The following is a 22,678-nucleotide window of genomic DNA, read 5'->3' as shown; positions in this document are numbered from 1 at the left end:
AGAGAAGAAAAGGAAATAAAAGGAATCCAAATCGGAAAAGAAGAAGTAAAGCTGTCACTGTTTGCAGATGACATGATACTATACATAGAGAATCCTAAAGATGCTACCAGAAAACTACTAGAGCTAATCAATGAATTTGGTAAAGTAGCAGGATACAAAATTAATGCACAGAAATCTCTGGCATTCCTGTACACTAATGATGAAAAATCTGAAAGTGAAATCAAGAAAACACTCCCATTTACCACTGCAACAAAAAGAATAAAATATCTAGGAATAAACCTACCTAAGGAGACAAAAGACCTGTATGCAGAAAATTATAAGACGCTGATGAAAGAAATTAAAGATGATACAAATAGATGGAGAGATATACCATGCTCCTGGATTGGAAGAATCAATATTGTGAAAATGACTCAACTACCCAAAGCAATCTACAGATTCAATGCAATCCCTATTAAACTACCACTGGCATTTTTCACAGAACTAGAACAAAAAATTTCAAAATTTGTTTGGAAAAACAAAAGACCCCGAATAGCCAAAGCAATCTTGAGAACGAAAAACGGAGCTGGAGGAATCAGGCTCCCTGACTTCAGACTATACTACAAAGCTACAGTAAGCAAGACAGTATGGTACTGGCACAAAAACAGAAAGATAGATCAATGGAACAGGATAGAAAGCCCAGAGATAAACCCACGCACATATGGTCAACTTATCTTTGATAAAGGAGGCAGGAATGTACAGTGGAGAAAGGACAGCCTCTTCAATAAGTGGTGCTGGGAAAACTGGACAGGGACATGTAAAAGTATGAGATTAGATCACTGCCTAACACCATACACAAAAATAAGCTCAAAATGGATTAAAGACCTAAATGTAAGGCCGGAAACTATCAAACTCTTAGAGGAAAACATAGGCAGAACACTCTATGACATAAATCACAGCAAGATCCTTTTTGACCCACCTCCTAGAGAAATGGAAATAAAAACAAAGATAAACAAATGGGACCTAATGAAACTTCAAAGCTTTTGCACAGCAAAGGAAACCATAAACAAGACCAAAAGACAACCCTCAGAATGGAAGAAAATATTTTCAAATGAAGCAACTGACAAAGGATTAATCTCCAAAATTTATAAGCAGCTCATGCAGCTCAATAGCAAAAAAATAAACAACCCAATCCAAAAATGGGCAGAAGACTTAAATAGGCATTTATCCAAAGAAGATATACAGACTGCCAACAAACACATGAAAGGATGCTCAACATCATTAATCATTAGAGAAATGCAAATCAAAACTACAATGAGATATCATCTCACACCAGTCAGAATGGCCATCATCAAGAAATCTAGAAACAATAAATGCTGGAGAGGGTGTGGAGAAAAGGGAACACTCTTGCACTGCTGGTGGGAATGTGAATTGGTACAGCCACTATGGAGAACAGTATGGAGGTTCCTTAAAAAACTAAAAATAGAACTACCATATGACCCAGCAATCCCACTACTAGGCATATACCCTGAGAAAACCATAATTCAAAAAGAGACATGTACCAAAATGTTCATTGCAGCTCTATTCACAATAGCCCGGAGATGGAAACAACCTAAGTGTCCATCATCGGATGAATGGATAAAGAAGATGTGGCACATATATACAATGCAATATTACTCAGCCATAAAAAGAAACGAAACTGAGCTATTTGTAATGAGGTGGATAGACCTAGAGTCTGTCATACAGAGTGAAGTAACTCAGAAAGAGAAAGACAAATACCGTATGCTAACACATATATATGGAATTTAAGAAAAAAAAATGTCATGAAGAACCTAGGGGTAAAACAGGAATAAAGACACAGACCTACTTGAGAATGGACTTGAGGATATGGGGAGGGGGAAGGGTAAGCTGTGACAAAGCGAAAGAGAGGCATGGACATATATACAGTACCATACATAAGGTAGATAGATAGTGGGAAGCAGCCACATAGCACAGGGAGATCAGCTCGGTGCCTTGTGACCGCCTGGAGGGGTGGGATGGCGAGGGTGGGAGGGAGGGAGACGCAAGAGGGAAGGGATAGGGGAACAGATGTATATGTATGACTGATTCACTTTGTTATAAAGCAGAAACTAATAAAAAATATATAAATTAAAAAAACTAAAGAAATAAAAAAAATAAATAAAAATAAAAAAGTGGAAAAAATCTATATAAAAAATAAAAGACAGATTCTCAGGCCTCGCTGAGTCTTACTAAGCCAGAATCACCAAGATTAGAACCTTGATTTCTTTTAGAAAGTCTCCTAAGTAACTTGTACAGACACAGTTATCCAAGCAGCAATCCACAGGCTGGCCTCAGGGGCTAGACCATGTGTCAGTCCGCATCCCACCTGCCCAGTAACACCCAGGCCCTTTGGAACTGCGGCCAGGCGTGGGGCATGTGGTGAGTTTGCAGTCAGAGTGGTAAAGCGCCTGATAAAGAGCCTGGCACAGAGGGAACCCTCGGGTGTATCCAGTCTTTCCCCTTTTCTATTCCCTTGACCTACATAGCAGAACTCTGGGACCAAGACCCACAGGGTTATGATCAAACTCAACAGAATTATCAGGCAGTCAAAATCAGGGGACAGTTTTATTTTTTTTAGAATGGGACCCAAAAAACTATTTTGTCTAAGTCTAGATGAAACTTACAAGGAAGACAGTTTGGGGGGGGGGATGTTAAATAATTATTTCAACCTTCTTGTTCTTCTTTCAGTAGGAGAGAGTTAGGGCCCTGAATACCTGAACTGTACTTTGTGGCCTTTCACATCACTTTGCTCGTAATAGATACAGCCTTTATATGAATCTAGATACCATTTTTCAAAACCTCAATTTTACACAGGCATTTTATCTACTGCACACTTAATAGGGAAAAACAAGTTACTGGAATTAACATTAAATTGGCAGGGCTTTCCCAGAATCACTCTAGCTTTGTGCTGAGTGAACGTCAAAATTATAATGCCATAGATAGATTAATGAGTATATTTTCCTGTAAAATATAAGCTCCAATTCATTGTATAACAGCTACTAACTACTGTATAAATCAAATTATCAGGGCACTTATCAAGATCTAATGAAAATATCTTAAGTATCTTAAGATAATAGTTACCTTAGGGAGACTATACCACAGTGAAGAAATAAAAATAACTTGAGGGGCTTCCCTGGTGGCGCAGTGGTTGGGAGTCTGCCTGCCGATGCAGGGGACACGGGTTCGTGCCCCGGTCCGGGAAGATCCCACATGCCGGGGAGGGGCTGGGCCTGTGAGCCATAGCCGCTGAGCCTGCGCGTCCGGAGCCTGTGCTCCGCAACGGGAGAGGCCACAGCGGTGAGAGGCCCGCGTACCGCAAAAAAATAATAATAATAATAACTTGAATGGCAAAGATGCTTCTGGGAAATTAGGTAAAGATGTATTTATATAAAAATTCCACTGTGCAGCAATGGTTAATTGAATTTTCTGCTTAACCGTCTCACTCTCTGTGGAAAATCTTTCTAAAATGTAGTCTACTCTCCTGCCTTAAAAGACAGCCAGAGGAGGATTGCTGAGTATCTGCTGCCTGGGGCAACAGTCTTCTGTCTACAGGAGATGGAGGGGCCCGAGTGTCACTGCAGGACCCAGAGGATGAAGGTCTTTACCGGGCCTCCGGTAGGACTTCACCTGGCTGCCCCTTGTGATAAATGCTGAACGACAGGATCACGAAGTTCTTTCCACCTCTGACACTATGCCCTCCCACAGGGTATCTGCTGGAGAGCCCATTCTTGAATCAAATTATAACATTCTCTCTTCTTACAGAAAGAGCAATTAATTCAGAACGGTGGCTTCATTCCTTCGTGCCTGTATATTCATTCACTCGCTCATTCATTCATAAATACACACTGACTATTTACTATGTCATCAGTCCCATGTCAAGTATGGGGATACAACGCATCCTGCAGCGTCCAAGGTAGTGCGGAAGGCAGATCCTAATTAAACCACCACACAAATATTCTATTATAAACATAATAAGCACAACAAAGGAAAAATAAGGGGTACCCTGAAGGCTTGTAACAGAAAGTGGGGGCATCGAGGCTGGGGGTTCAGGGAAGCACCCCGAGGTGCCTGTTCCATTTGCTACCTCAACTCCAACACACCCGCGTTAGCTGAACCCAAGCCTTGCGTCTGCCTGAATTAAACGTCACAGTGACCTTAAGAAAAAGGTGTTACTCAGAACTGCAGAAGGAAAACCATATGCAGGCAGAGAATGGAAATTTTTAGCATAACTGAATGCTATATTTTTAAGTACAGTCTTACTAAAAATAGCCTCATGGCGGGGAGGAGGGAGCATCGGGAATAATTGTTGCAGGCTCGGGTTCAAAATGCGCCCCAGAGCTGCGCATGCGCGGCGCGGTAGGCCAGTTGGGCGCTGCCGACTCAGGCTGGAAACCCCACACACACAGCTGGGATCTGTCCGCCCTCAGCCTGGTCTGTTTCTCCCTGACCGCATGTATGGCAAGCCTCCGCCCACCGGTCTCGGATGACCTGGCAGGGCTCACGAGTGCTTTTGACGTTGCCACATTCCGTTCCAGAACTCCGTACCACACGTTAAAAGCACGTACCTTGTTCTCCTTGTAGAGAACTTCAAGATGCAAAACCTTTCGGAGATGGTTTCTGCTGTTTATGCTGAGATCAGAGCGTGGGCGTTCCTGGTCCATGGTCACACACGTCTTCTTTAAGCCCTGAGGGAAGAACTCTGAATCACTCTTTACCATTTTAAATCAAAACCTTCCAGCTCTGACGCAGAGGATAAACAAAAGACTGTTGATGTTCTTTATGATCATCTGCTCCTGCCCTCCTCTCAGGATATTGGGAGGACCAAAAACTGACTTAAGCATTTATTTTTATATAACCTTTACACTTGTTATCATCTTCACAATTATTATTCCGAATCTAACAGCCACCCTGTGGGCTGGGCTCAGGCTGAAGTTGTCAGCACGTTTTACAGAAAAGGAAAGTGAAATCCAGGTAACAACTGTCTGGCCCGAAGCTGGCTCAGGAGCCCTGGGTTTGGCCTAGATTTGGGGCCACAGGACATGAAGCTTTAAAAATAAACAAAAGGAAAAGCATAAACAAAAGGCCAATATTCATTTCCTTCTTTCAGATGGGGCACCAGGGCCGATTTGTCCAACATAACACAGTGGACTCACATAGCGGGAGTTCTGACCATCCCAGGCTGCGAGGCAGTGATGCGAGGACCCAGACTCACACGAAGCACGTGGTAAGCGTCTGCAGTGCCCAAGCGCAGCCGCTTTCCATCATCCGGCCCTGAACTCCCAGAAGGCCAGCCATGGGAAGCACTATTCCCCCTAAGAGCCTGGCTTCTTCATTTGAAAACGACAGCAGCTGTGGCTTGCCCACCTCCCCAGAACGCAGTGATAACCAAATGGCGGAAGATGAGGAGATGCCTCACACACAGCTCAGCCTGGCATTAAGGGAGTCCCTTGCTTCTGATGGATCCAGACCCCAGTGCGAGCCAGGCCTCAGTGGCTCCCCTAGGCTTTGTATTCAGAATTTTACAGAGGCTCTCAGTGCTGGGAAAACAAGACAAAACCTGCTGCCTGCCATGAATTGGGACAAGAAGAATTTGTGAAACAAGACATATGAACACAACCTTGAACCAAAAGGAATGAAAAGAAGTCTTGGGGAGGGGGGAAACAGAAAGAAATGTTGGGGAAAAGGTAGGGACATGCCTGGGTCCATTAAGGAGAGTCAGCCGGAAGGAGAGGTGAGACTCAAGAGGCATCTGCATTTCATGGGGGCTTAACCATGGCTTTCCCACCAAAGTGATGTGGAAACCTGTATAATGAGGGTCCCTCTCTTCTGGGTAACTCTTGATGTTTGTCAGCAGTTCAGATCAGCAAGTCTTGGCACACTTAACAAATTCCCTGGGATTGTGGTGCAAACTGGCATTTGAAAACCACTGGAGCAGTGGACAAGGATGCCCTCAGAAATCAGCCAGTCATCGGTCCCATCATTCATTCAACAAACACTTGTCATGCACCTACTCTGTGCACAACAAGGCTCTGTTCTAGATGCAGGAGATATAGATGGATTATGACCAAGTCCTGCCCTCATGGAACTGACATTCTGTTAGGGAAGCAAACCATAAACAAAGGGGTAAATGTACAGTACACCAGCTGCTAATATGCTCTATTATGAAGACAGAGAAAACAGAGAGAGGGGAGACACTATTTTAGGTAGTCAACTATTTATTGAGCATCATCCATGTGCTCACTCCTGTCTTCAAGTTTCCCCGTCTGTGAAATGAAAGGAACAAACCATTAGTCCACTCGTTCATCTGCTAGAGGCAGAGGAGTGAACAGACCAAAGTCCTGGCCCTCATAGAGCTCACCTACCATCAGGAAAAAGACAACAAATAGAATACCCTATGGGAAAAAAAACACAGCAGAGTCAGGAAACAGACAGGGCCAGGAGGGGGTGCAGGGAAGGGTTGCTACTTTATAAAAGGTGATCTGGAAAGGCTTCATGATTAAGCGACATTAGAGTCGAGACATGAGGGAACTAAGGGAGCAGATTGTGCAGACACCTGTGGGTAGTGTTCTACAAGGGTAAAGGCCCTGTGGCAGCTACAAGGAGGCCAGTACAGCTAGAGCCATGTAACTAGGGAAAAGTGTCAAGAAATGAGGTCAGAGAGGTTGCCCAGAGCTTGCTAAGGAAAGGCCTTGTCGGCTTTTGTAAAATGGAAAGGCTCCTGGAGGATTTGAAAAAAGGAGCATCCTGGACTAACTTATATTTGCAAAGGATCACTTGGCTGCTAGGTTGAGAACAGACTGTATGAGATAGGGGATCACATATTAAGATTAGAAGGCTATTGAACAACTCACATGAAAGATGGAGGTGACTTGGACCAGGGTGGTTGTAGCATAAGTGGGAATAAGTAGCTACATTCTTTAAGTGCTCTGATGGGAAAGCCCACAGATTTACTGATGGACTGCATGCAGGGTGCACAAAAAGGAAAAAAAGCCAGGAATGGTTCCAAAGGTTTTGGTCCAAGCAACCAGACAGTTAGTGATGCTACTTACTGAAGCTGGAAAAATTGCAGGAGGTGAAGGAATCAGGAATTGAGTTCTGAACGTGTTAAGTTGAGATGTTTATTGGATATCCAAGTGGAGTTGAGATGTTTATTGGATATCCAAGTGGAAATGTAACATAGGCAGTTGGAAAGAATGTAAGAGTTCAAGGAGAGGTCTTGGATAGAGACAGACATTTGGAAACTGTCAGCATATCGATGGTATTGGAACCCACAACAGTGGTGGAAGTGGCTGGGAAATGAATGGAGAAGAGAAGAGGGCCAGAGACTCAGTCTTTAAGCCCACCAGCATGCACAGCTCAGGAAGCCAGGGGGGACTTGCCAGGAACCTGAGAAGGTATAGAAGGAAAACCAGAAGGGGGTGATCTCCAGAAGCCAAGGGGAATGAGTTTCCAAGAAAGGCATAATCAACTGGGTCAAACACAATTGTTAGATCAATAAGTGTAAGGAACGAAAATAAGAAGTCATCGGTGAACTTGACAAGAGTTGTTTCCATGGAGTGATGGGGACAAAAGCCGGATTAAAGTGGGTTTGAGAAAACAGGGAGAAGAATTAGAATCAGAACATACAGAGCCCTTTCATGGGTTTTGCTATAAAAGAGAAAGAGACTAGTAGCTGGAGGGTCTTGGGGGTCAAGATGGAATTGGTAGGAGCACGTATACATGTTGATAAGACTAACCCAGTAGAGAAAGCAAAATGTATGCTACAATACAGAGAGATGATGATAACTGCACCAGTGTCCTGGAACACACAAGAGGGGACAGGCACACAGGGAGGGGTTGGCCTTACCCAGGAAGATGGAGAATTCATCCCTAAGAACAGGAGGCAGGGTGGGGCAAATAGTTCAGGCCCAGGAAGGTTAGTTACTGTGGTGGTAGGGCGTGCTGGAGTTTTCTCAAGGCTGCTTCTATTTTCTCAGTGAAATTAGAGGGGGAGGGGGCTTTGGAGCTTGAGGAGAGAGATGTGTGAAATGGTCGGTCAAGATTTGAGAGAGTGAACGGGCTGGAGAGGTATAAGCAGATGGGCAGGCATCCCTGAGGCATCACAGCAGTGAGTGGCCATGAATTTGGCATGAAACCATCAACATGGTGGTGTGTTTTCCCCCAGCCCCATTCAGCTCTGCAGTGCAGGCACAGAGTAGACCAAGCTGAATTTTTAACATCAGAGGAGTATAAAGAAGGGAGAGACAGGCAAGGGAGTTGAGCGTGGTGTTGAGGACGTGATTACAATGGTGGGCGGGTAAGACGTGAGGAGAGGTCACAGAGGGCTGAGGAATGATGAAAAGTTGGCAGAAACAGTGGAATGGAGATGGGAATGAGGCTGAAGAATAGTTTATAGCGGGCTACTGATGGGGGTGAGCTGGAAGTGAGGGACGATGGGATGCTTGGAACTGAGATTATGGAAACAAGCCTAGGGCATGACCACCTGGAAGGAGTGTCAAAGGTCAGATGGGACAGGTCCCTGCAGGAGAGGGAGGCTGGGGCACGAGAGGAGGGAGGCCTGGAAGGCTAGGGCACCAGAAGAGTCACCTTGGTGGACGCTGCCATTGCCAGGAGACTGTCATGGTTGTCCCTGCAGGGGGATCACGCTTGGTGGAGGCCAGTGTAGCTGGGTACAAAGTAGGTTGGAGGGTAGAGGAGGAGTAGTGGAAGGTGAGGTTCGAGGGGGAACCGGCAGCCACGTCATGGGGAGCCTGGTAGCCCCTGGTGAGGCCTTCCCTGGGATTTTATTCTAATTGCAAAAGGAAGCGCATGGAGGGTTTTGGACAGAGGAGTGACATGATCTGACCTGCTCACCTTGGGCAAGTTTCTTCGCCTGCCAGTCTGATCATAGTCTTTCGTGAAAGGGAATAAATAATTATACCTCTTTCAGGACTGTTATGAGGATTTGAGAAAATAAACAGGCATCTAGAAGGTACCTTGCACCACGATGGGCACGTTCTTGGTCAGAACCGCTCGGTACCTGCCTTGTGCCAAGCCCTGAGGGGAGTACACAGTCTCTGCCCCGGAGCAGAAGGTGATAAGCAAAGCAGCCAACCTGAGCTGCAGTTCCAGCTCTCCATGACTTTCTGAATGACTGCAGGCAACTCCTTTCTCCTCTCGGGGCTTTAGTGTGCCCCGATGAAAAGTAGGAAGGAGAGGAGACCAAGTGAACCAGACGACTGCCAAGGTTCCGCCCAGTTCAGGTGTCAGCTCTGTGGACCTGTCTGGTGGGTGAGACAGGCAGATGTGTAAACTATGACATGAGCACCGATGAGCAAACCACAGACAAATGAATCTGTTATTTCAGCCGCAGTTACCTGAGACATCTTGAAGGAAATGGAACTTGGGATGGGCCATGGGTGGAACAGGGAAAAGAAAGCATGTGAGAGAAGCTGAAAATGAGATTGGGCTGGTAAGGTGAGGTCAAGCTACAGGGGAGCCTTGGATATCAGGTGAGGTCTCTGGATTTCGTTTGTACTCGAGAAAGGATACGTATGAGGAAAACTCTCAGAGAGTTTTGCTTGGTAGCCCAGACTTAAAAGAAACGATGGCTGTGGTCAGCCTCACAGGGTGTATCACTGATATCCCCTGTGTAGCCAGGACTAGGTGATGGCAGGTCAATTAGCCATAAAAACGGAGCAGGTACAGTGAGGCCACATTGCATTTTAAATAAAAATACATTTTCAAAAAGCAAAGAAAGACACTTTCAAAACAAGTGCACATCAGAGATGGGGGAGGAGACAATGTTGAATGCCAACTATGTGCCAGATACAGTGGCTGGGACCTGCCCGTACATTATTATTAATCCTCTTTATAAATCTGCCAAGAGTAGGTCTTATTATTCCTCTTTTACAGATAAGGAAATCAAGGCAGTGAGTAAGGTACTCCAGCTTGAGCTGCTAATTAATAGCGGATATTTGAACTGTTCCCTCTGACTCCAAAGCCCTTCCCTTTCCCCCATTCAAAACACTGTTTATTTTGTTTGTGTCTTTTAATGCCAGACAAGAGCCCATGGTCCCCGCCCAACATGAGGCCAGGAGGACACCAAACACATAGCAGGTGGTCAGTCTGGGTCAGCAGTGGGTGCTTTCCCTACACACCCGTACACAGTGACCCCCAGTGACCTTTTCCCCAGCCTGCCTTCATCTCCACTGTCAGGGCAGGTGGGAGCCAAGGACCTCCCCAACTTCTGAGTTCTCTGAAAACTCTCCTGGGACAAGACAATAGGAGAACTTAAAAACAAAACGACCTCAACGATTGAATTTCCCACTGATGAACAAGACTAAAAGGTCTGACTGACAACAACTTTTTTTAGCCCTTTGGAGTTCCTTTGGGGGTAAGTTCTTTCCTAGTGGGATGTAAGCCTTGGGACTGGTTATGGAGCCCGGCGGCAAGGCCGGCCTGCTGGGCTCCCAGAGCCTCGTGAACTTTAGGAAAATGGGGAGGGCCCAGGCCCCTGGTTCGCGCGCCCTGGAGGGAGACGCCCGGGAGCACGGCCGCGGTCCTGCCCCGCTTTGCGGGAAGTGCACCGTGAGAGAAATGGCTCCTGGGAAAGGTAGTTCCCCAGGCCCGGGAAAGCGGCGCTTGCCTCGGGCATCTCTAGGGCAGGCAGCGGGTAGGGGAAGGGCTCCCTCCCCCAAGGTGCAGAGGTTGCAGGAGTGCCTCCAGACTGTTCGCCCCGCCACCCCCAAAATTGAGCAACTTCCCAGGGCTGTGAGGGCGGCGCCACGTACCTTCCTGCTGAGGAACTCCCTGACCAGGGAGGCCGCCACCTCCTCCACGAAGAGGCTGTCCATGCTCCGGTCTGCCCACGAGGCCGCAGCGCCGCAGCCCCAGATCCCGGGTCCGTCGCGGCCAGTATGGCCGCGTTGCCGTGGCGATGGTGTCATCAGACCCGGAGAACTCCGCCCCTTCCTTGGGAGCGCGCGGGCTGGGAAGGCGGGAGGGAAGGGGCGGAGCAACCTTCAAACTTGCCCTGAGAGCTGGAGGCGGAACCCAGAAGGTACAAGCTCCGTGCATCCCAGGGATCAGGCCGCGGGCTCCGGGATTAGGTCCTGGCACTGGCCCTATCCATCTGGGTGGCCTAGAACAAGTCGCTGTTCCAATCTGAGTAGCATCTCACAAGGTTTGAATTGGGGAGAGTGCCTGGCTCCTGGTTCCTAGAGGAGTAAACCCCCAGTGAAGTGGCCCCTAGAGGTCCACCCCCAGCACCTCAGCCGTCTCCTGGGTTCCCCCAGGCTGACCCACCTTGGTTGGCCTCCGCTGCAAGGATAAGGAGGCCCAGGACTCTCTGCTGACTTGGTGCTCAAATTAAAGGATGAATCCCTGGCCCCCTTGGTGCCTGCTTTCCCATAAGAAGACTGCCAGTTATTGAACACCAGGCATTTTCACACGTTATCACATCTTTAATCCTACAACCTCCAGGCAAGGTGCTTGCTATCGGCCCATTCTTTAAACCAAGACACTGAGATTCAGAGACGTTAAGATTGTGCTAAAGATCACACAACTAGGAACTGACAAGGCTAGGATTCCAGCCAAACCCATGCCTTTGCCCAGTACCAGCTTCCCCAAACTCAGTCACTTGGGGACCACCTTCACAATCTCCGCCCCATCCGCGCATCACCCAGTGTATTGGTCTGCTAGCACTGGTGTACAAAGTACCACCCTGGGTGGCTTAAACAACAGAAATGTATTCCCTCACAGTTCTGAAGGTTAGATGTCCAAGATCAAGGTGTCAGCAGAGTTGGTTCCTTCTGAGGTCTCTCTCCTTGGCATATAAATGGCCGCCTTCTCCCTGTGTCTTCGCATGGTCTTCCCTCTGCATGTCTGTGTCCTAATCTTCTCTCCTTAAAAGGATACCAGTCAACTGGATTAGGTCTACACTAAATACCTCATTTTAACTTAATTACCTCTTTAATGGCCCAGTCTCCAACTACACGTACATTCTGAGGTACTGGGGGTTAGAACTTCAACATACGAATTTTGAGGGACACAATTCAGTCCATAAAACCTATACTGTTACTTACATATTATTGACTTTAAGCCATCATACATGTTTCTAGATTTATTTCAAAAGGAAAGTATGGAAATCCAAGATCAAGGCACCGACAGATTCAGTGTCTGGTGAGGACCTGCTTCCTGGTTCGTAGATGGCTATCCTCCTACGGCATCTTCACATGGCAGAAAGAGTGAGGGAGCTTGGTGGGGCCTCTTTTATAATGGAACGAATCCCCTCCAAGAGGGCTCCACCGTCATGACCTAAGCACCTCCAAAGGCCCTATCTCCAGATACCATCATGCTAGCGGTTAGGATTTCAATATATGAATCTAGGGGAAACACAAACATTAGACCATAACGATTACTTAGATAGTAGTATTTCAGCAAAAACTTGAAGAAAGACAGGATAAAAGCCATGCAGATACTCAGAAAAAGAGCACTCCAGGTAGAAGGAACAAGTGCAAAGGTCCTGAGATAGCATTGAGCCTGAGTGCTTGTGAAACAGGGAGGCCGGGAGGGAATGAGGCAGCAAGACCCACTACGAAGGCCTGTGGCTCTCGGAAGGACTTGAGCTTTTTACTCTGAATTGGTTTTTGAGCAGAGGAGAGGCAGGCTCTAAGCTAGGTTTTAACAGGATCGCTCTGGCTTTGGGGTTGAGAATAGACTGTAGAGGGGTGAGTGTAGAAACCACTGTCCTAAGGTTTGCCTTCATCAGTGTGACATTGTGTTGATGCCAGGGCCGTCTCAGTCCCTTTTAAGAATGTCGGCATTGGGCCTCCCTGGTGGCGCAGTGGTTGAGAGTCCGCCTGCCGGTGCAGGGGATACGGGTTCGTGCCCCGGTCTGGGAGGATCCCATATGCCGCGGAGCGGCTGGGCCCGTGATCTGTGGCCGCTGGGCCTGCGCGTCCGGAGGCTGTGCTCCGCAACGGGAGAGGCCCCAACGGTGAGAGGCCCGCATACCGCAAAAAAAAAAAAAAAAAAGATGATGCCGACATTCTTTTTTTTTTTTTTTTTTGCGGTATGCGGGCCTCTCACCGCTGTGGCCTCCCCCGTTGCGGAGCACAGGCTCCGGACGCGCAGGCTTAGCGGCCATGGCCCACGGGCCCAGCCGCTCCGCGGCATATGGGATCCTCCCAGACCGGGGCACGAGCCCGTATCCCCTGCATCGGCAGGCGGACTCTCAACCACTTGCGCCACCAGGGAGGCCCTGTCGGCATCATCTTAAACATCCTTCTAGACTGTGACTTTTGAATAACTCAGGAAATTTTCCATTTAAGAAGACTTCTGCCCTAATTTCAAACACAGGAGCACATTGTCAAGCTCTCAAGAAAATAAACTGTTTAAGAGTCGACCAGCTGAGAAAAGAATCAATCTCATTCTCCAGATTAGGAAAACTATCATCTCAGCATCTCCCGCTCTGATACCCCTGTTATCTTTCTTCCCACATGAGCCTGTGGGGTGAAGAAATGAGTCCAGAACGTGCAGGGGTAAGCAAGACTTTTCTCTAGTGAGTTGTAAGCAGGCACACAGAGCCTCATCTCATACCAAACACCAAAATAAAGGCTAAATATCTTTTTTAAATCATCATAGAAGCTATCACAAAATTGGATAGCTATCAGATCTCTGGACATGGAAGGATTTTCAAAGCTTAGATAGAAACAAGCCCAAAGGAAAAATAATTTAACACATTTTATTAAAGAAAAATTAAATATTTGTCCTGAAACAATAAACAGCAAAAGCATTGTTTTCCTTAGAAAAATAATTTGGCAAGTATTTACCTAAATTATTTGTACGAAAAGTTTTAAAAAATTGATCCATTAATCTTATGTCTAGGAATCCAGCCCAAAGCCAGAATCCAAAAATACAGAAAAAGCTTATTGCACGAGGATATTAATTATGAGATTATTTATAACAGTGAACACCTGTAAGTCTCTTACCTGTCAACCACTTGGGGAGCAGTTAAGTCAAGTTACTTGGACCTCTGTGTACTGTTTATTAGGCAACACTAAAAACTGACATTACCAGCTCATTTACAGTGATACAGAGAAGGGATGCTGACCCCGTGCCGGACAACCAAGCAGGCATGGGGGGCACACACGGTGACTCTACGGCCCTGCAAAACCACTGCAGGTTCACATGTCTGGGGGCACACTTCTAACAAGAAGCCCTGTGACAAGTATGTCACACTCAGTGTCACCAATCATTTTAATCCTCCTAGAGTTTACGTTAATTGAGTCTGAATATAACGTACTTTTTTAACAAATTGGAGAGACATCTAACTTTATTTTCTTCCAACTGGACAGGCAGTTGTGCCCTCACCATTTATTATATAATCGACCCTTTTCTCACTGAGTGGAAATAGCACAAGTACAGGTTCTAGTAATAGAAGAGGGGGAAATTTGCACTGAAAACAATAAAATAGAGTTCCTAGTCTGTTAAAACTCAAAAACCTGAAAAATAAACGTTGATTCTGGGTGGTAGGACTTGGGGCTGTGCGGCTCACATCACAGTGGCCTCAGTATCACCTGGGAACCAGAATCTGCATTTAGCCGGGTCCCCAGGCTATTCCCAGGCACACTAGTTTGAGCAGCACAGCTAAGGGACCTGGATAGACTGCGCAGTATGATGGGGAGAGAATAAGGTTTGGAGCTGGTCTTTATTTTGGCTTTGGACATGGGCCTTGAATCTGTACCTAGACCTAGACTTGCTGCCAGGACCCCCTTGGGAAAAGGCCCGTCACCTTCATCCTCCTCATCTCCAACGGGAGCGGGGAGGGTCTCAACATCCTCTCTACTGACTGTTGTGAAGACGGCAGCGAACGAGGGTGGGGGACACACCTGGCAGGGCCCCAGACTTGCCTATTTGCAAAACACACTAGAGTTTGCTACCTGAAATCTCTGATCTTAGGTGAATTTTTGAAAGAGATTTGGCAACACTTTTTTATATAAAACTTTTACTTGAGATCACGTAGATTCACATGCAGCTATAGAAATAATACACAGAGATCCACGTATGCTTTACCCAGTTTCCACAATGGCAGCACCTTTCAAAACATAGTAAATATCACAACCAGGATATTGTCACTGATACAACCCACTGCTCTTATTCATCTTTTCCTAGTTTTACTGGTAGTCATATGTGTGTGTTTGCGTGTGTGTGTGTGTGTGTGTGTGCACAAATTCTATGCAATTTAATCACATGTTGTGCTTATGTATGCCAATAGTTTTTAAATGGTTTGTGCAAACAGAGGCTTCCCAACCTTTTCAGGGGCCCCGGTTAAGTTTACTTTTACCCTCAGCAAAATAAAGGATTGATTGGGCTTCCCTGGTGGCGCGGTGGTTGAGAGTCCGCCTGCCAGTGCAGGGGATACGGGTTCGTGCCCTGGTCCGCGAAGATCCCACATGCCGCGGAGAGGCTGGGCCCGTGAGCCATGGACGCTGAGCCTGCGCGTCCGGAGCGCAACGGGAGAGGCCACAACAGTGAGAGGCCCGCATACCGGCAAAAAAGTAAATAAATAAAGGATTGATTAAGCAAATAGAGTAAACAGGATTGAAGACAGGAGGAAATATTTAACCAAGGTCAGGACAAACTATTTTCAAGAGCAAGCTCACTGACCTCAGTCAGTGAAATCTTAGCCACCTCTGCATCCTGTTTTCCACCCTACGGGTTTTTCCTTTCTTCGTCTCATCTTTCCACCAATCCCAAAGAGGGAAGCATCCTTGACCTAGTCCAGATGCTGGTCTCTCTGTGTCTTTGTCCATCTGTGTCTCTCTCTTAGTTCTGGGGCACTGCCCCTCTGCTTAACCCTCACCCGCAGTACGTGCATTCAAAACATCACCTCTCACGAGCCAAGTACTGAGAACCCCCAGGAGCACATGTTGGCCACCCTGTTGCATTTCTGTGTTGAGATAATTATCAAACAGATAAACTCCAGCCAGAAAAGCTAACATCGTGGCCTGACTCCAACTATGTGGAATCTGAGCTCCTCCCTGGGCGGGAGGGTCTGTCTAAGGAGATTATGAAACTCCTGATGGGAAGAGGCAGGGAGAGGAAAGTGGATATAACGGGACTGCAGCAATGGGAAACACAGCCAGGTCCCAGCTAGAATGGAGGGCAAGCTGTACACAGGAGAGGACTACAGGAAAGAGATCGACTCCCAGGACTACTTAAAGACGTACTGCACCTTCGATTCAGGCACCGTAGCTGAAAATGAAATCTTGACATTTAACCTGAAAAACCTCTTTGAAACCTTCTCTTCAGGTGAGTGTCTGGTCTCCATCTCAGGGAGAGACAGGGCTGCACCTGACAGGAAGAGCTGCCGGCGGCAGGGGACCTGTGCTCTGGGACACTGCTCACCAAGGATGTTGCAAAGGCAGTTCAGCCTGTGAACCCATGAGGCCCTCTGCCGGGTGGCCACTGAGCGGGACCTAAGCACTGGCCTTAGAAGCCAAAGAGCCAGGCTTGAGTCTGTGACAGTCAGTCTCAGTTTCTTCCCCCTGTGAAATGGGAAGGTAACTCCTGAGCTGTGGGGCTCACAGGCTCATGCTGGAGGGGATCTGAGACAACAGACATGAGCACACTGCCCGCATCTGACTATCTCTGCCTGTCTTCCCATAAAGCTGGGGTTTGTAGCCTTGGCTCCTGAATCCCCTTGAAAATCTGAGAAAAGCTCTGGTGCACAGGCGTGCGCGCGCGCACACACACACACACAGTCACACTCCTAATCTTTTACTCAGAATTAAGAGAGCTCATGGATACACAAAGCCAAACCACAGCTCAGTTTACAAAACCCTGCTCTTGGGCGTCAGGCTGGGTGATCAGCAGGGATTATCGCCCAGGTTCCTCAGTGCACACAAGGAGAGGCTGAGGTGGGAAAGAGGGGGGTGGCCAGACCAGGTCAGACTGCCAGTCAGTGGCAGCAGCGAACTTCAAGGTCAGTTAACGCAGGGCTGCCATGCACAGTTGGGCAGGGAGTATACTGAACAATTAGGGGTTACTCAGTCACTCAGCAAACATTGCCTTACTATGTGATCAGTGCCAAGAACGGTATATTAAGCAATGTCCACAAAAATACAGATGAAAGAAAGCTTAAGGCTCACAGAGACATCTGAGGAGACTTTCTAGAGGAAGGACCGGCACTGAGCCTTGAAAAATAGACAGGTGTGTTTCAATGGAGAGCGGAGGAGGGGGGAAGCAGGGAGAAGAGGGAAGTGCACTTAGTGCTTCTCTGAGGCAAAGATCCTTCCCCTCAACTCATCACCGGATCCCCTTGCCTCCCCTGATTGGCTGAGCCAGTTTTGAACCCACTGGCTCGGGTCTTATTCCTTATCAGAAGCTCTGTCTTCTGCAACAGAGGAGGTGGGAGAGTGGGCCATGGGGGGTCACTCTCACCATTGTTTTAAACCCAGAGTCAGAAGACTGCTGGAAACAAACCAGTTCCAACCAAGAAGTCAATCTGAAACCTGCCCAGAAGTGCAGAACTTGTCCTATCAGGCCTCTGGTAGCAACCCTTGGGGCAGCAGGGGGACGTGGTGTGCGCCAGGCTGTGCCCCACCTGCCAGCCGTCACCCCCTGAGCCCCAGGCATGGGGGTCTGGACTCCCCACAAAGCCTGGCTGCTACCCAAGGCAGGGTCAGGTCCCCTGTGAGCCACCCTCCCCTGCTGGCAAGTCCTGGGGCAGGGCAGAGCCTGGCATCTCCATCCATCACAGCTGGGCCTGGAGTACGGTGTCCCCCGCTCCCATGCACCTGGAAAACACTGTCTCCTGCAGCAGGAGCGAGAGGTGACGTCCTGATCAACACTGGCCCAGGCCCCACCATCTACCAGCTGCTCTCGGCCTGTGAAGCCTTCCAGGAGATCATCGCCTCAGACCACTCGGAGCAGAACCCCCAGGAGTTGAAGAAGTGGCTTAAGAAGGAGCCAGGGGCCTACGACTTGTCCCCAGCCATGCAGTACGTGTGTGAGCTGGAGGGAGACAGGTACCCACGGCCACCATCCCTCTCAGATGAGGTCTCCCCATCACCTGCAGGCCAGAGCCTGAACCTGCCACCCTGCTTCACCTGCCACTTCCCTACAGGTTCTTCCTGACCTGGGTCTCTGACCCAGAGCACCTCCCTCTCTTTGAGTGAGTCCTGCCTCCAGCCTCAGAGCTGCCTGTGCTCTTAGCTTTGGTTGCCCTACTGGGCTCTCCATACTTTGTATCCCACCCATCCTGCAGAACCAGCTTCAGTCCCGCCTCCTCCTGGAAGCCTCCCCTGATTGCTCTAGCTCACACAGATCTCACTTCCCTCTGGTGCAGCTTCTCCTTAACCCTAATGTTGGAGGGGGACTTGTTATGGGAAGACATGGGCTTCAAGGAATCCCCCTGAAGCACTCTTACAAAATCCCACAGACCAACAGCACTGACCCCTCCAGGCACCTTCCCCATCCAATTCACAGAGAGGGAACCCATCTACCAGAGCCCCAGGGGTCACAGGCAGGATGCTGGCCCTGATTTTGCAGCTGAGGAAACTGAGGCCCAGACATGGAGAGTGGCCTCTAGGACACCTTAGAGCCAGGACAAAGATCAGAGTTTAAATTCCTGACCCATCCTTGGGCCATGGGGCTCTGACCTAGTTATAGGTAGGGGCAGCCTGCAGTGGGACAGAGCTGGAGGGTCTCTAAGCACAGAGTCTCCACATCAACCCAGCCTGGGCTTCATTCATTCCTGTCATCATTCACGGCGAGCATTCTGATGGTCACGCCTGCTTCTAGGTACTGGGACTATTACAGTGAACAGACAAAGTCTCAGCCCCAAGGAGCTCACATTCTAGTAGGGAAGACAACACAACCAAGCTAGATAGAGGTAGATATTCAGGGAAAAACAAGTGTTCTAGAGAAGAATCTTCAGCTGAGCAGAGGCCTACAAGAGGTAGGGGTGCTGTGTTAGGTGGAATGGTGTCTTAATCACCTCAGGCTGCCATAGAAATGCCATAGACCCAGTGGCTTAAACAAAGACATTCATTTCTCACGGTTCTGGAGACTGGAAGTTCAAGATCAGGTCTGGTGAGGACCCTTTTCCTGGCTGGTAAACAGCCGTCTTCTTGTTGTGTCCTCACAAGAAGGAAAAGGAAAGTCAGCAAGCTCTCTAGTGTGTCTTCTTTTAAAAGGCACAAATCCCACCATGAGAGGCCCCACCCTCATGATCTCATCTACCTCTAATTACCTGCCAAAGGCTGCATCTCCAAATACCCTCACATTCATGTTAGGGTTTCAGCATATGATTATGAGGGGGGCACAATTCCATCCACAGCAGATGGTAAGAGGAGGCCTCTCCAAGGAGGAGCCCTCGGAGCAGCTTCCTGGGTGAGGTGAAGGAGAAAGAATGTGAAGATCTGGGGAAAGAGAGTGTCAGGCAGAGGGGACAGCAAGGGCCAAGGCCCAGCAATGGGAAAGAGCATGTTTAACAGAGCATATTTAAAGGGTCAAGGGCTGCAGGGAAGAAGCATGCGGATATGTTGCTGAATGGGGACAAAGTTTCAGTATGGGGTGATAAAAAATTTTGGAAGCAGACAGTAGTGATAGTTGCACACATTGTGAATGCAATTAAGGCCCCTGAATTGTACATTTAAAGTGATTTAAATGGCAAGTTTCTGTTATATATATTTTACAACTTGAAAAATTAATAAGGCAATGTATCAAAAATTGAATTATTTTGAATTATCAAGAAGAAAGATAAATAGAAGGAGAGGAAGGAGGAAGTGGACAAAGAGGAAGAAGGAAGAATCAAATGTCAAATCCCCTGTCACCTACCAGCTGTGTAGCCTTGAGCAAATCACTCAACCTCTCTGTGCCTCAGTTTCCTCATCTGTATAATGGGGGAAATACGATCTCCCTCAAAGAGTAGCTCAACAGGTTAAATCATGGGCCTTGCCCATAGGGAGCCCCTGCATAGGGGGCGAGGGGTGGAGGGATGTTGTCATAATTTTCATCATCACCTCCATGACCCTCCCCCACAGGAGCAAGTGGCAGGAGAAGGAGGCCCGTCTCCGAAGGACAGTCACGCGGGTTACTGAAGCGTGACGCGAGCCAGCCGCACCCACTGGGGCCTGCCCAGGTGCCACCAGTTGACTGCGTGCTGACCCTGCTGGCCCTGGAGTGCGCCTGCCATGACGTGGACGCCTACCGGGCGGCCGGGCAAGGCCTGGTCAGCCTGCCGAAGCCGGGCGGGCACCTGGTCACCGTGCGCAGTAGCCCTGCGCACCCAGCACTACATGGTGGGCGCCAAGAAGTTCTTTGGGCTCCACCTGGAGAAGGAGCCGGTGGAGAAGGCCTTGCAGGAGGCCGGCTGCCAGGTGCTGAGGTGCCAGTACTCCCCCGCCAGCTACTCAGAGGCCCACTGCATCAACGAGGGCATCTGCTTTGTGGTCGCCCGCAAGGGTCCCGGGGCCTGGCAGAGAGGGCCTGCCCCAGAAGGGAAGTCAGGGCCAGCGTTTCTTAGAGTCTCACTCCACAGCCCCCTAATGCAGGGCCAGCCTGAACCCTATCCCTTCATTCTTATTACTATGTCCCAAGATCACAGGTGAAAAGCAGGGTCTCCCTGCCCCCAGCCCAGGGATCCGTCCCCCACACCCTTTTCTGGCTCATACTGCACCAAAAAATCAGGAAAATAAAGTGGCTCAGCTAGATATTGCCTTAATTTGGTTCCTCCCCCCACCCCCACCCCCGAAGCAGACCCTCAGACAAGGATTTGAGAGCAAATAGTTTACCTGAGAGAGGATCCCAGGAAACACCAATAGGAGCGTGGGAAGGAAAGCAGGGAAGGCAGGCAGACAGGCAGGTAATAAAGGGTGTGTCATCAAGCCCGTCACCACTGCGGGCAACTGGAGATCACCTGTCGGGGGGCTTCAGAGTCGCCCCACTCCAGGAAGTTGAGGCATTTGTCCACCAACTCCCAGGGTCGTGGTTGAGGGCTGCCCAGGGTGCATGAATTGGCCAGGATTTTTGAGCCTGCCTATCATGTGCAACAGGGAGAGACACTCAGACAAAGACCTGCAGGGCTGGTCCCTGGAAGTTGGAGGGTGGGGCTGGTCTGGGCAGCCTGGCCCTTCCGCTGGAGGAACAGGACCTCAGGTTCTCAAAGCCGAAAGGCATCTGCAAGAACTAGATGATTTCCGGGCCAAACTCCTATTCCCCCTTGGGTGGGAAAACCAAGATCTGGGAGGAGAGGTGACTGGTTCCTGATGGCTCAGTGAGTCCACTGCAGAGCCAGAGCTGGAGCCGCGGGCCAGGTTAGGATGGACCTGGATGGGGGATGGAGCTGCCAGGAGAGGGTACAAAGGGAGACCTGGCGAACCTGGGGGAGGCAGGGGCCTGTACCCAGCCCATGGACTCTGTGCCCCTCATTCTTTCTTCCTCAGGTCACCCCATGGGCCCAGGACCCTGGGCTTAGAAGGGCAACCAGAGGTCCAAGGCAGCTCCCCCGGAATATGTGTGGAGTGAGGCTACTATGGACCTGGCAGGTGATGGAGCCCCAGGGAGTGGTCAGCTGAACTAGGCCAGGCAGGGCAGGGAGTCAGGCCTCTCCATCCATATGACCAAGAAAACAAGCTCTTGGAGCTTTGGGAAGACCTGGGTTACATCCCTAGAAGAAACTTCACGAAGTCGTGTGTCTCTCGAGACACTCCTTGCCCACACAGCCAGCCAGCTCACATCCCAGCCAGCTCCTGACTCTGGGCTGACATATTCTCTCTGGGATGTGGGAGAGTGTTGGCCTTTCTCCACCAAAGCCTGGCTCATACAAAGCCCTTCATGCTCTCTGACCTATGGCGTGGGCCCCTCACAGCTCCCAGTGTCTACATTAGTCCATGCTCCATCAAGCAGTCTCCCAGAGCAAATGCAGTCAAGCCTCTGCCCTGTTGGAACCGTGGGCCCCGGGAAAAGGTCCCAACAGGTAATGGCCCACGAGGCTCTCCGCAACCTGGCTGCTGCTTTGTGTCCTGCAGCTACCACGCAGGGCTCCCTGAACGTCCAGCCTCCTCCCACCTGCACGTCCTTACTCCAGAAACTCGTTCTCTCTCCTCCAGCCCAGGCCCCAGCTCTGAACAGCTTCCAACAAGGTGTCCAGCACACAGCAGTGACAGGGAGAAGGGCTGAGCCAGGACTCTTCACCCAGACAAAAGGGCAGCCTCCATTTGCTAACCTGCTGCTAAAGCCCAGTGTTTTCCAAACTGCTTCTATTGTGTTCTTGGGGGTCCCTGAGCCTTAAGGCAGGGGGCAGCGGCAGGACAGTCCTCCTCCTTCCAATGTCAGCTGAAACATGGGCGGCTGACAGGAGAGAGGGGGCAATGTGAGGCGGCAATGGCTCCCCATGACCACCAGAGGGCAGTGCAGGGCAGAAAGCTGCCGGCAGACGTGCAAGGAGAGCAGATTTCAGAGGTTTGCTTGGAAAGATAATTCCATGCTTGGGCCCCTTTTTGGCTCAGTTGGGTCCTGCCAGGCCTCACCGAGCCCAGAGCCATAACCAGACCTGTCAGAGGAGCCTGGAAACCATTGGACAGGAAGAGCCTCCCTGATACCGGGACTTGCTGTCTCTGTGGGTCCTGGACACTGCATGTCAGCTGGGGCC

At 49.2% G+C, this 22,678-nt stretch overlaps 2 protein-coding genes across 3 annotated transcripts in view; one reads left to right on the top strand and one right to left on the bottom strand.

Moving 5' to 3' along the window:
* The window catches only part of MINDY4 (MINDY lysine 48 deubiquitinase 4), a 164,126-nt gene extending 153,172 nt beyond the window's left edge, over positions 1-10,954 (bottom strand). For both annotated transcript variants that reach the window (XM_060107468.1, XM_060107469.1), the window contains exons 1-2: positions 10,809-10,954; positions 4,602-4,721 (exon numbers count right to left, since the gene is read on the bottom strand). In XM_060107468.1, coding sequence (XP_059963451.1) covers positions 4,602-4,721; positions 10,809-10,871 — 183 coding nt within the window. In that variant the 5' untranslated portion in view covers positions 10,872-10,954. The remainder of the gene's footprint in view (positions 1-4,601; positions 4,722-10,808) is intronic.
* A 5,224-nt stretch (positions 10,955-16,178) lies between these two features.
* INMT (indolethylamine N-methyltransferase) lies at positions 16,179-22,206 on the top strand. Its single transcript, XM_060107724.1, is given in 6 exon segments — positions 16,179-16,332; positions 17,843-18,050; positions 20,070-20,118; positions 20,120-20,296; positions 20,298-20,530; positions 22,056-22,206. Coding segments are annotated over 6 exon segments (972 nt in total).
* Positions 22,207-22,678: the final 472 nt, after the last annotated feature.

This window comes from Mesoplodon densirostris, chromosome 9 (genome assembly GCF_025265405.1).
Source record: "Mesoplodon densirostris isolate mMesDen1 chromosome 9, mMesDen1 primary haplotype, whole genome shotgun sequence".
Classification (NCBI taxonomy): domain Eukaryota; kingdom Metazoa; phylum Chordata; class Mammalia; order Artiodactyla; family Ziphiidae; genus Mesoplodon; species Mesoplodon densirostris.
Note: the sequence above shows the minus strand (reverse complement) of the source record. Positions and strands in the feature narration are given on the sequence as shown.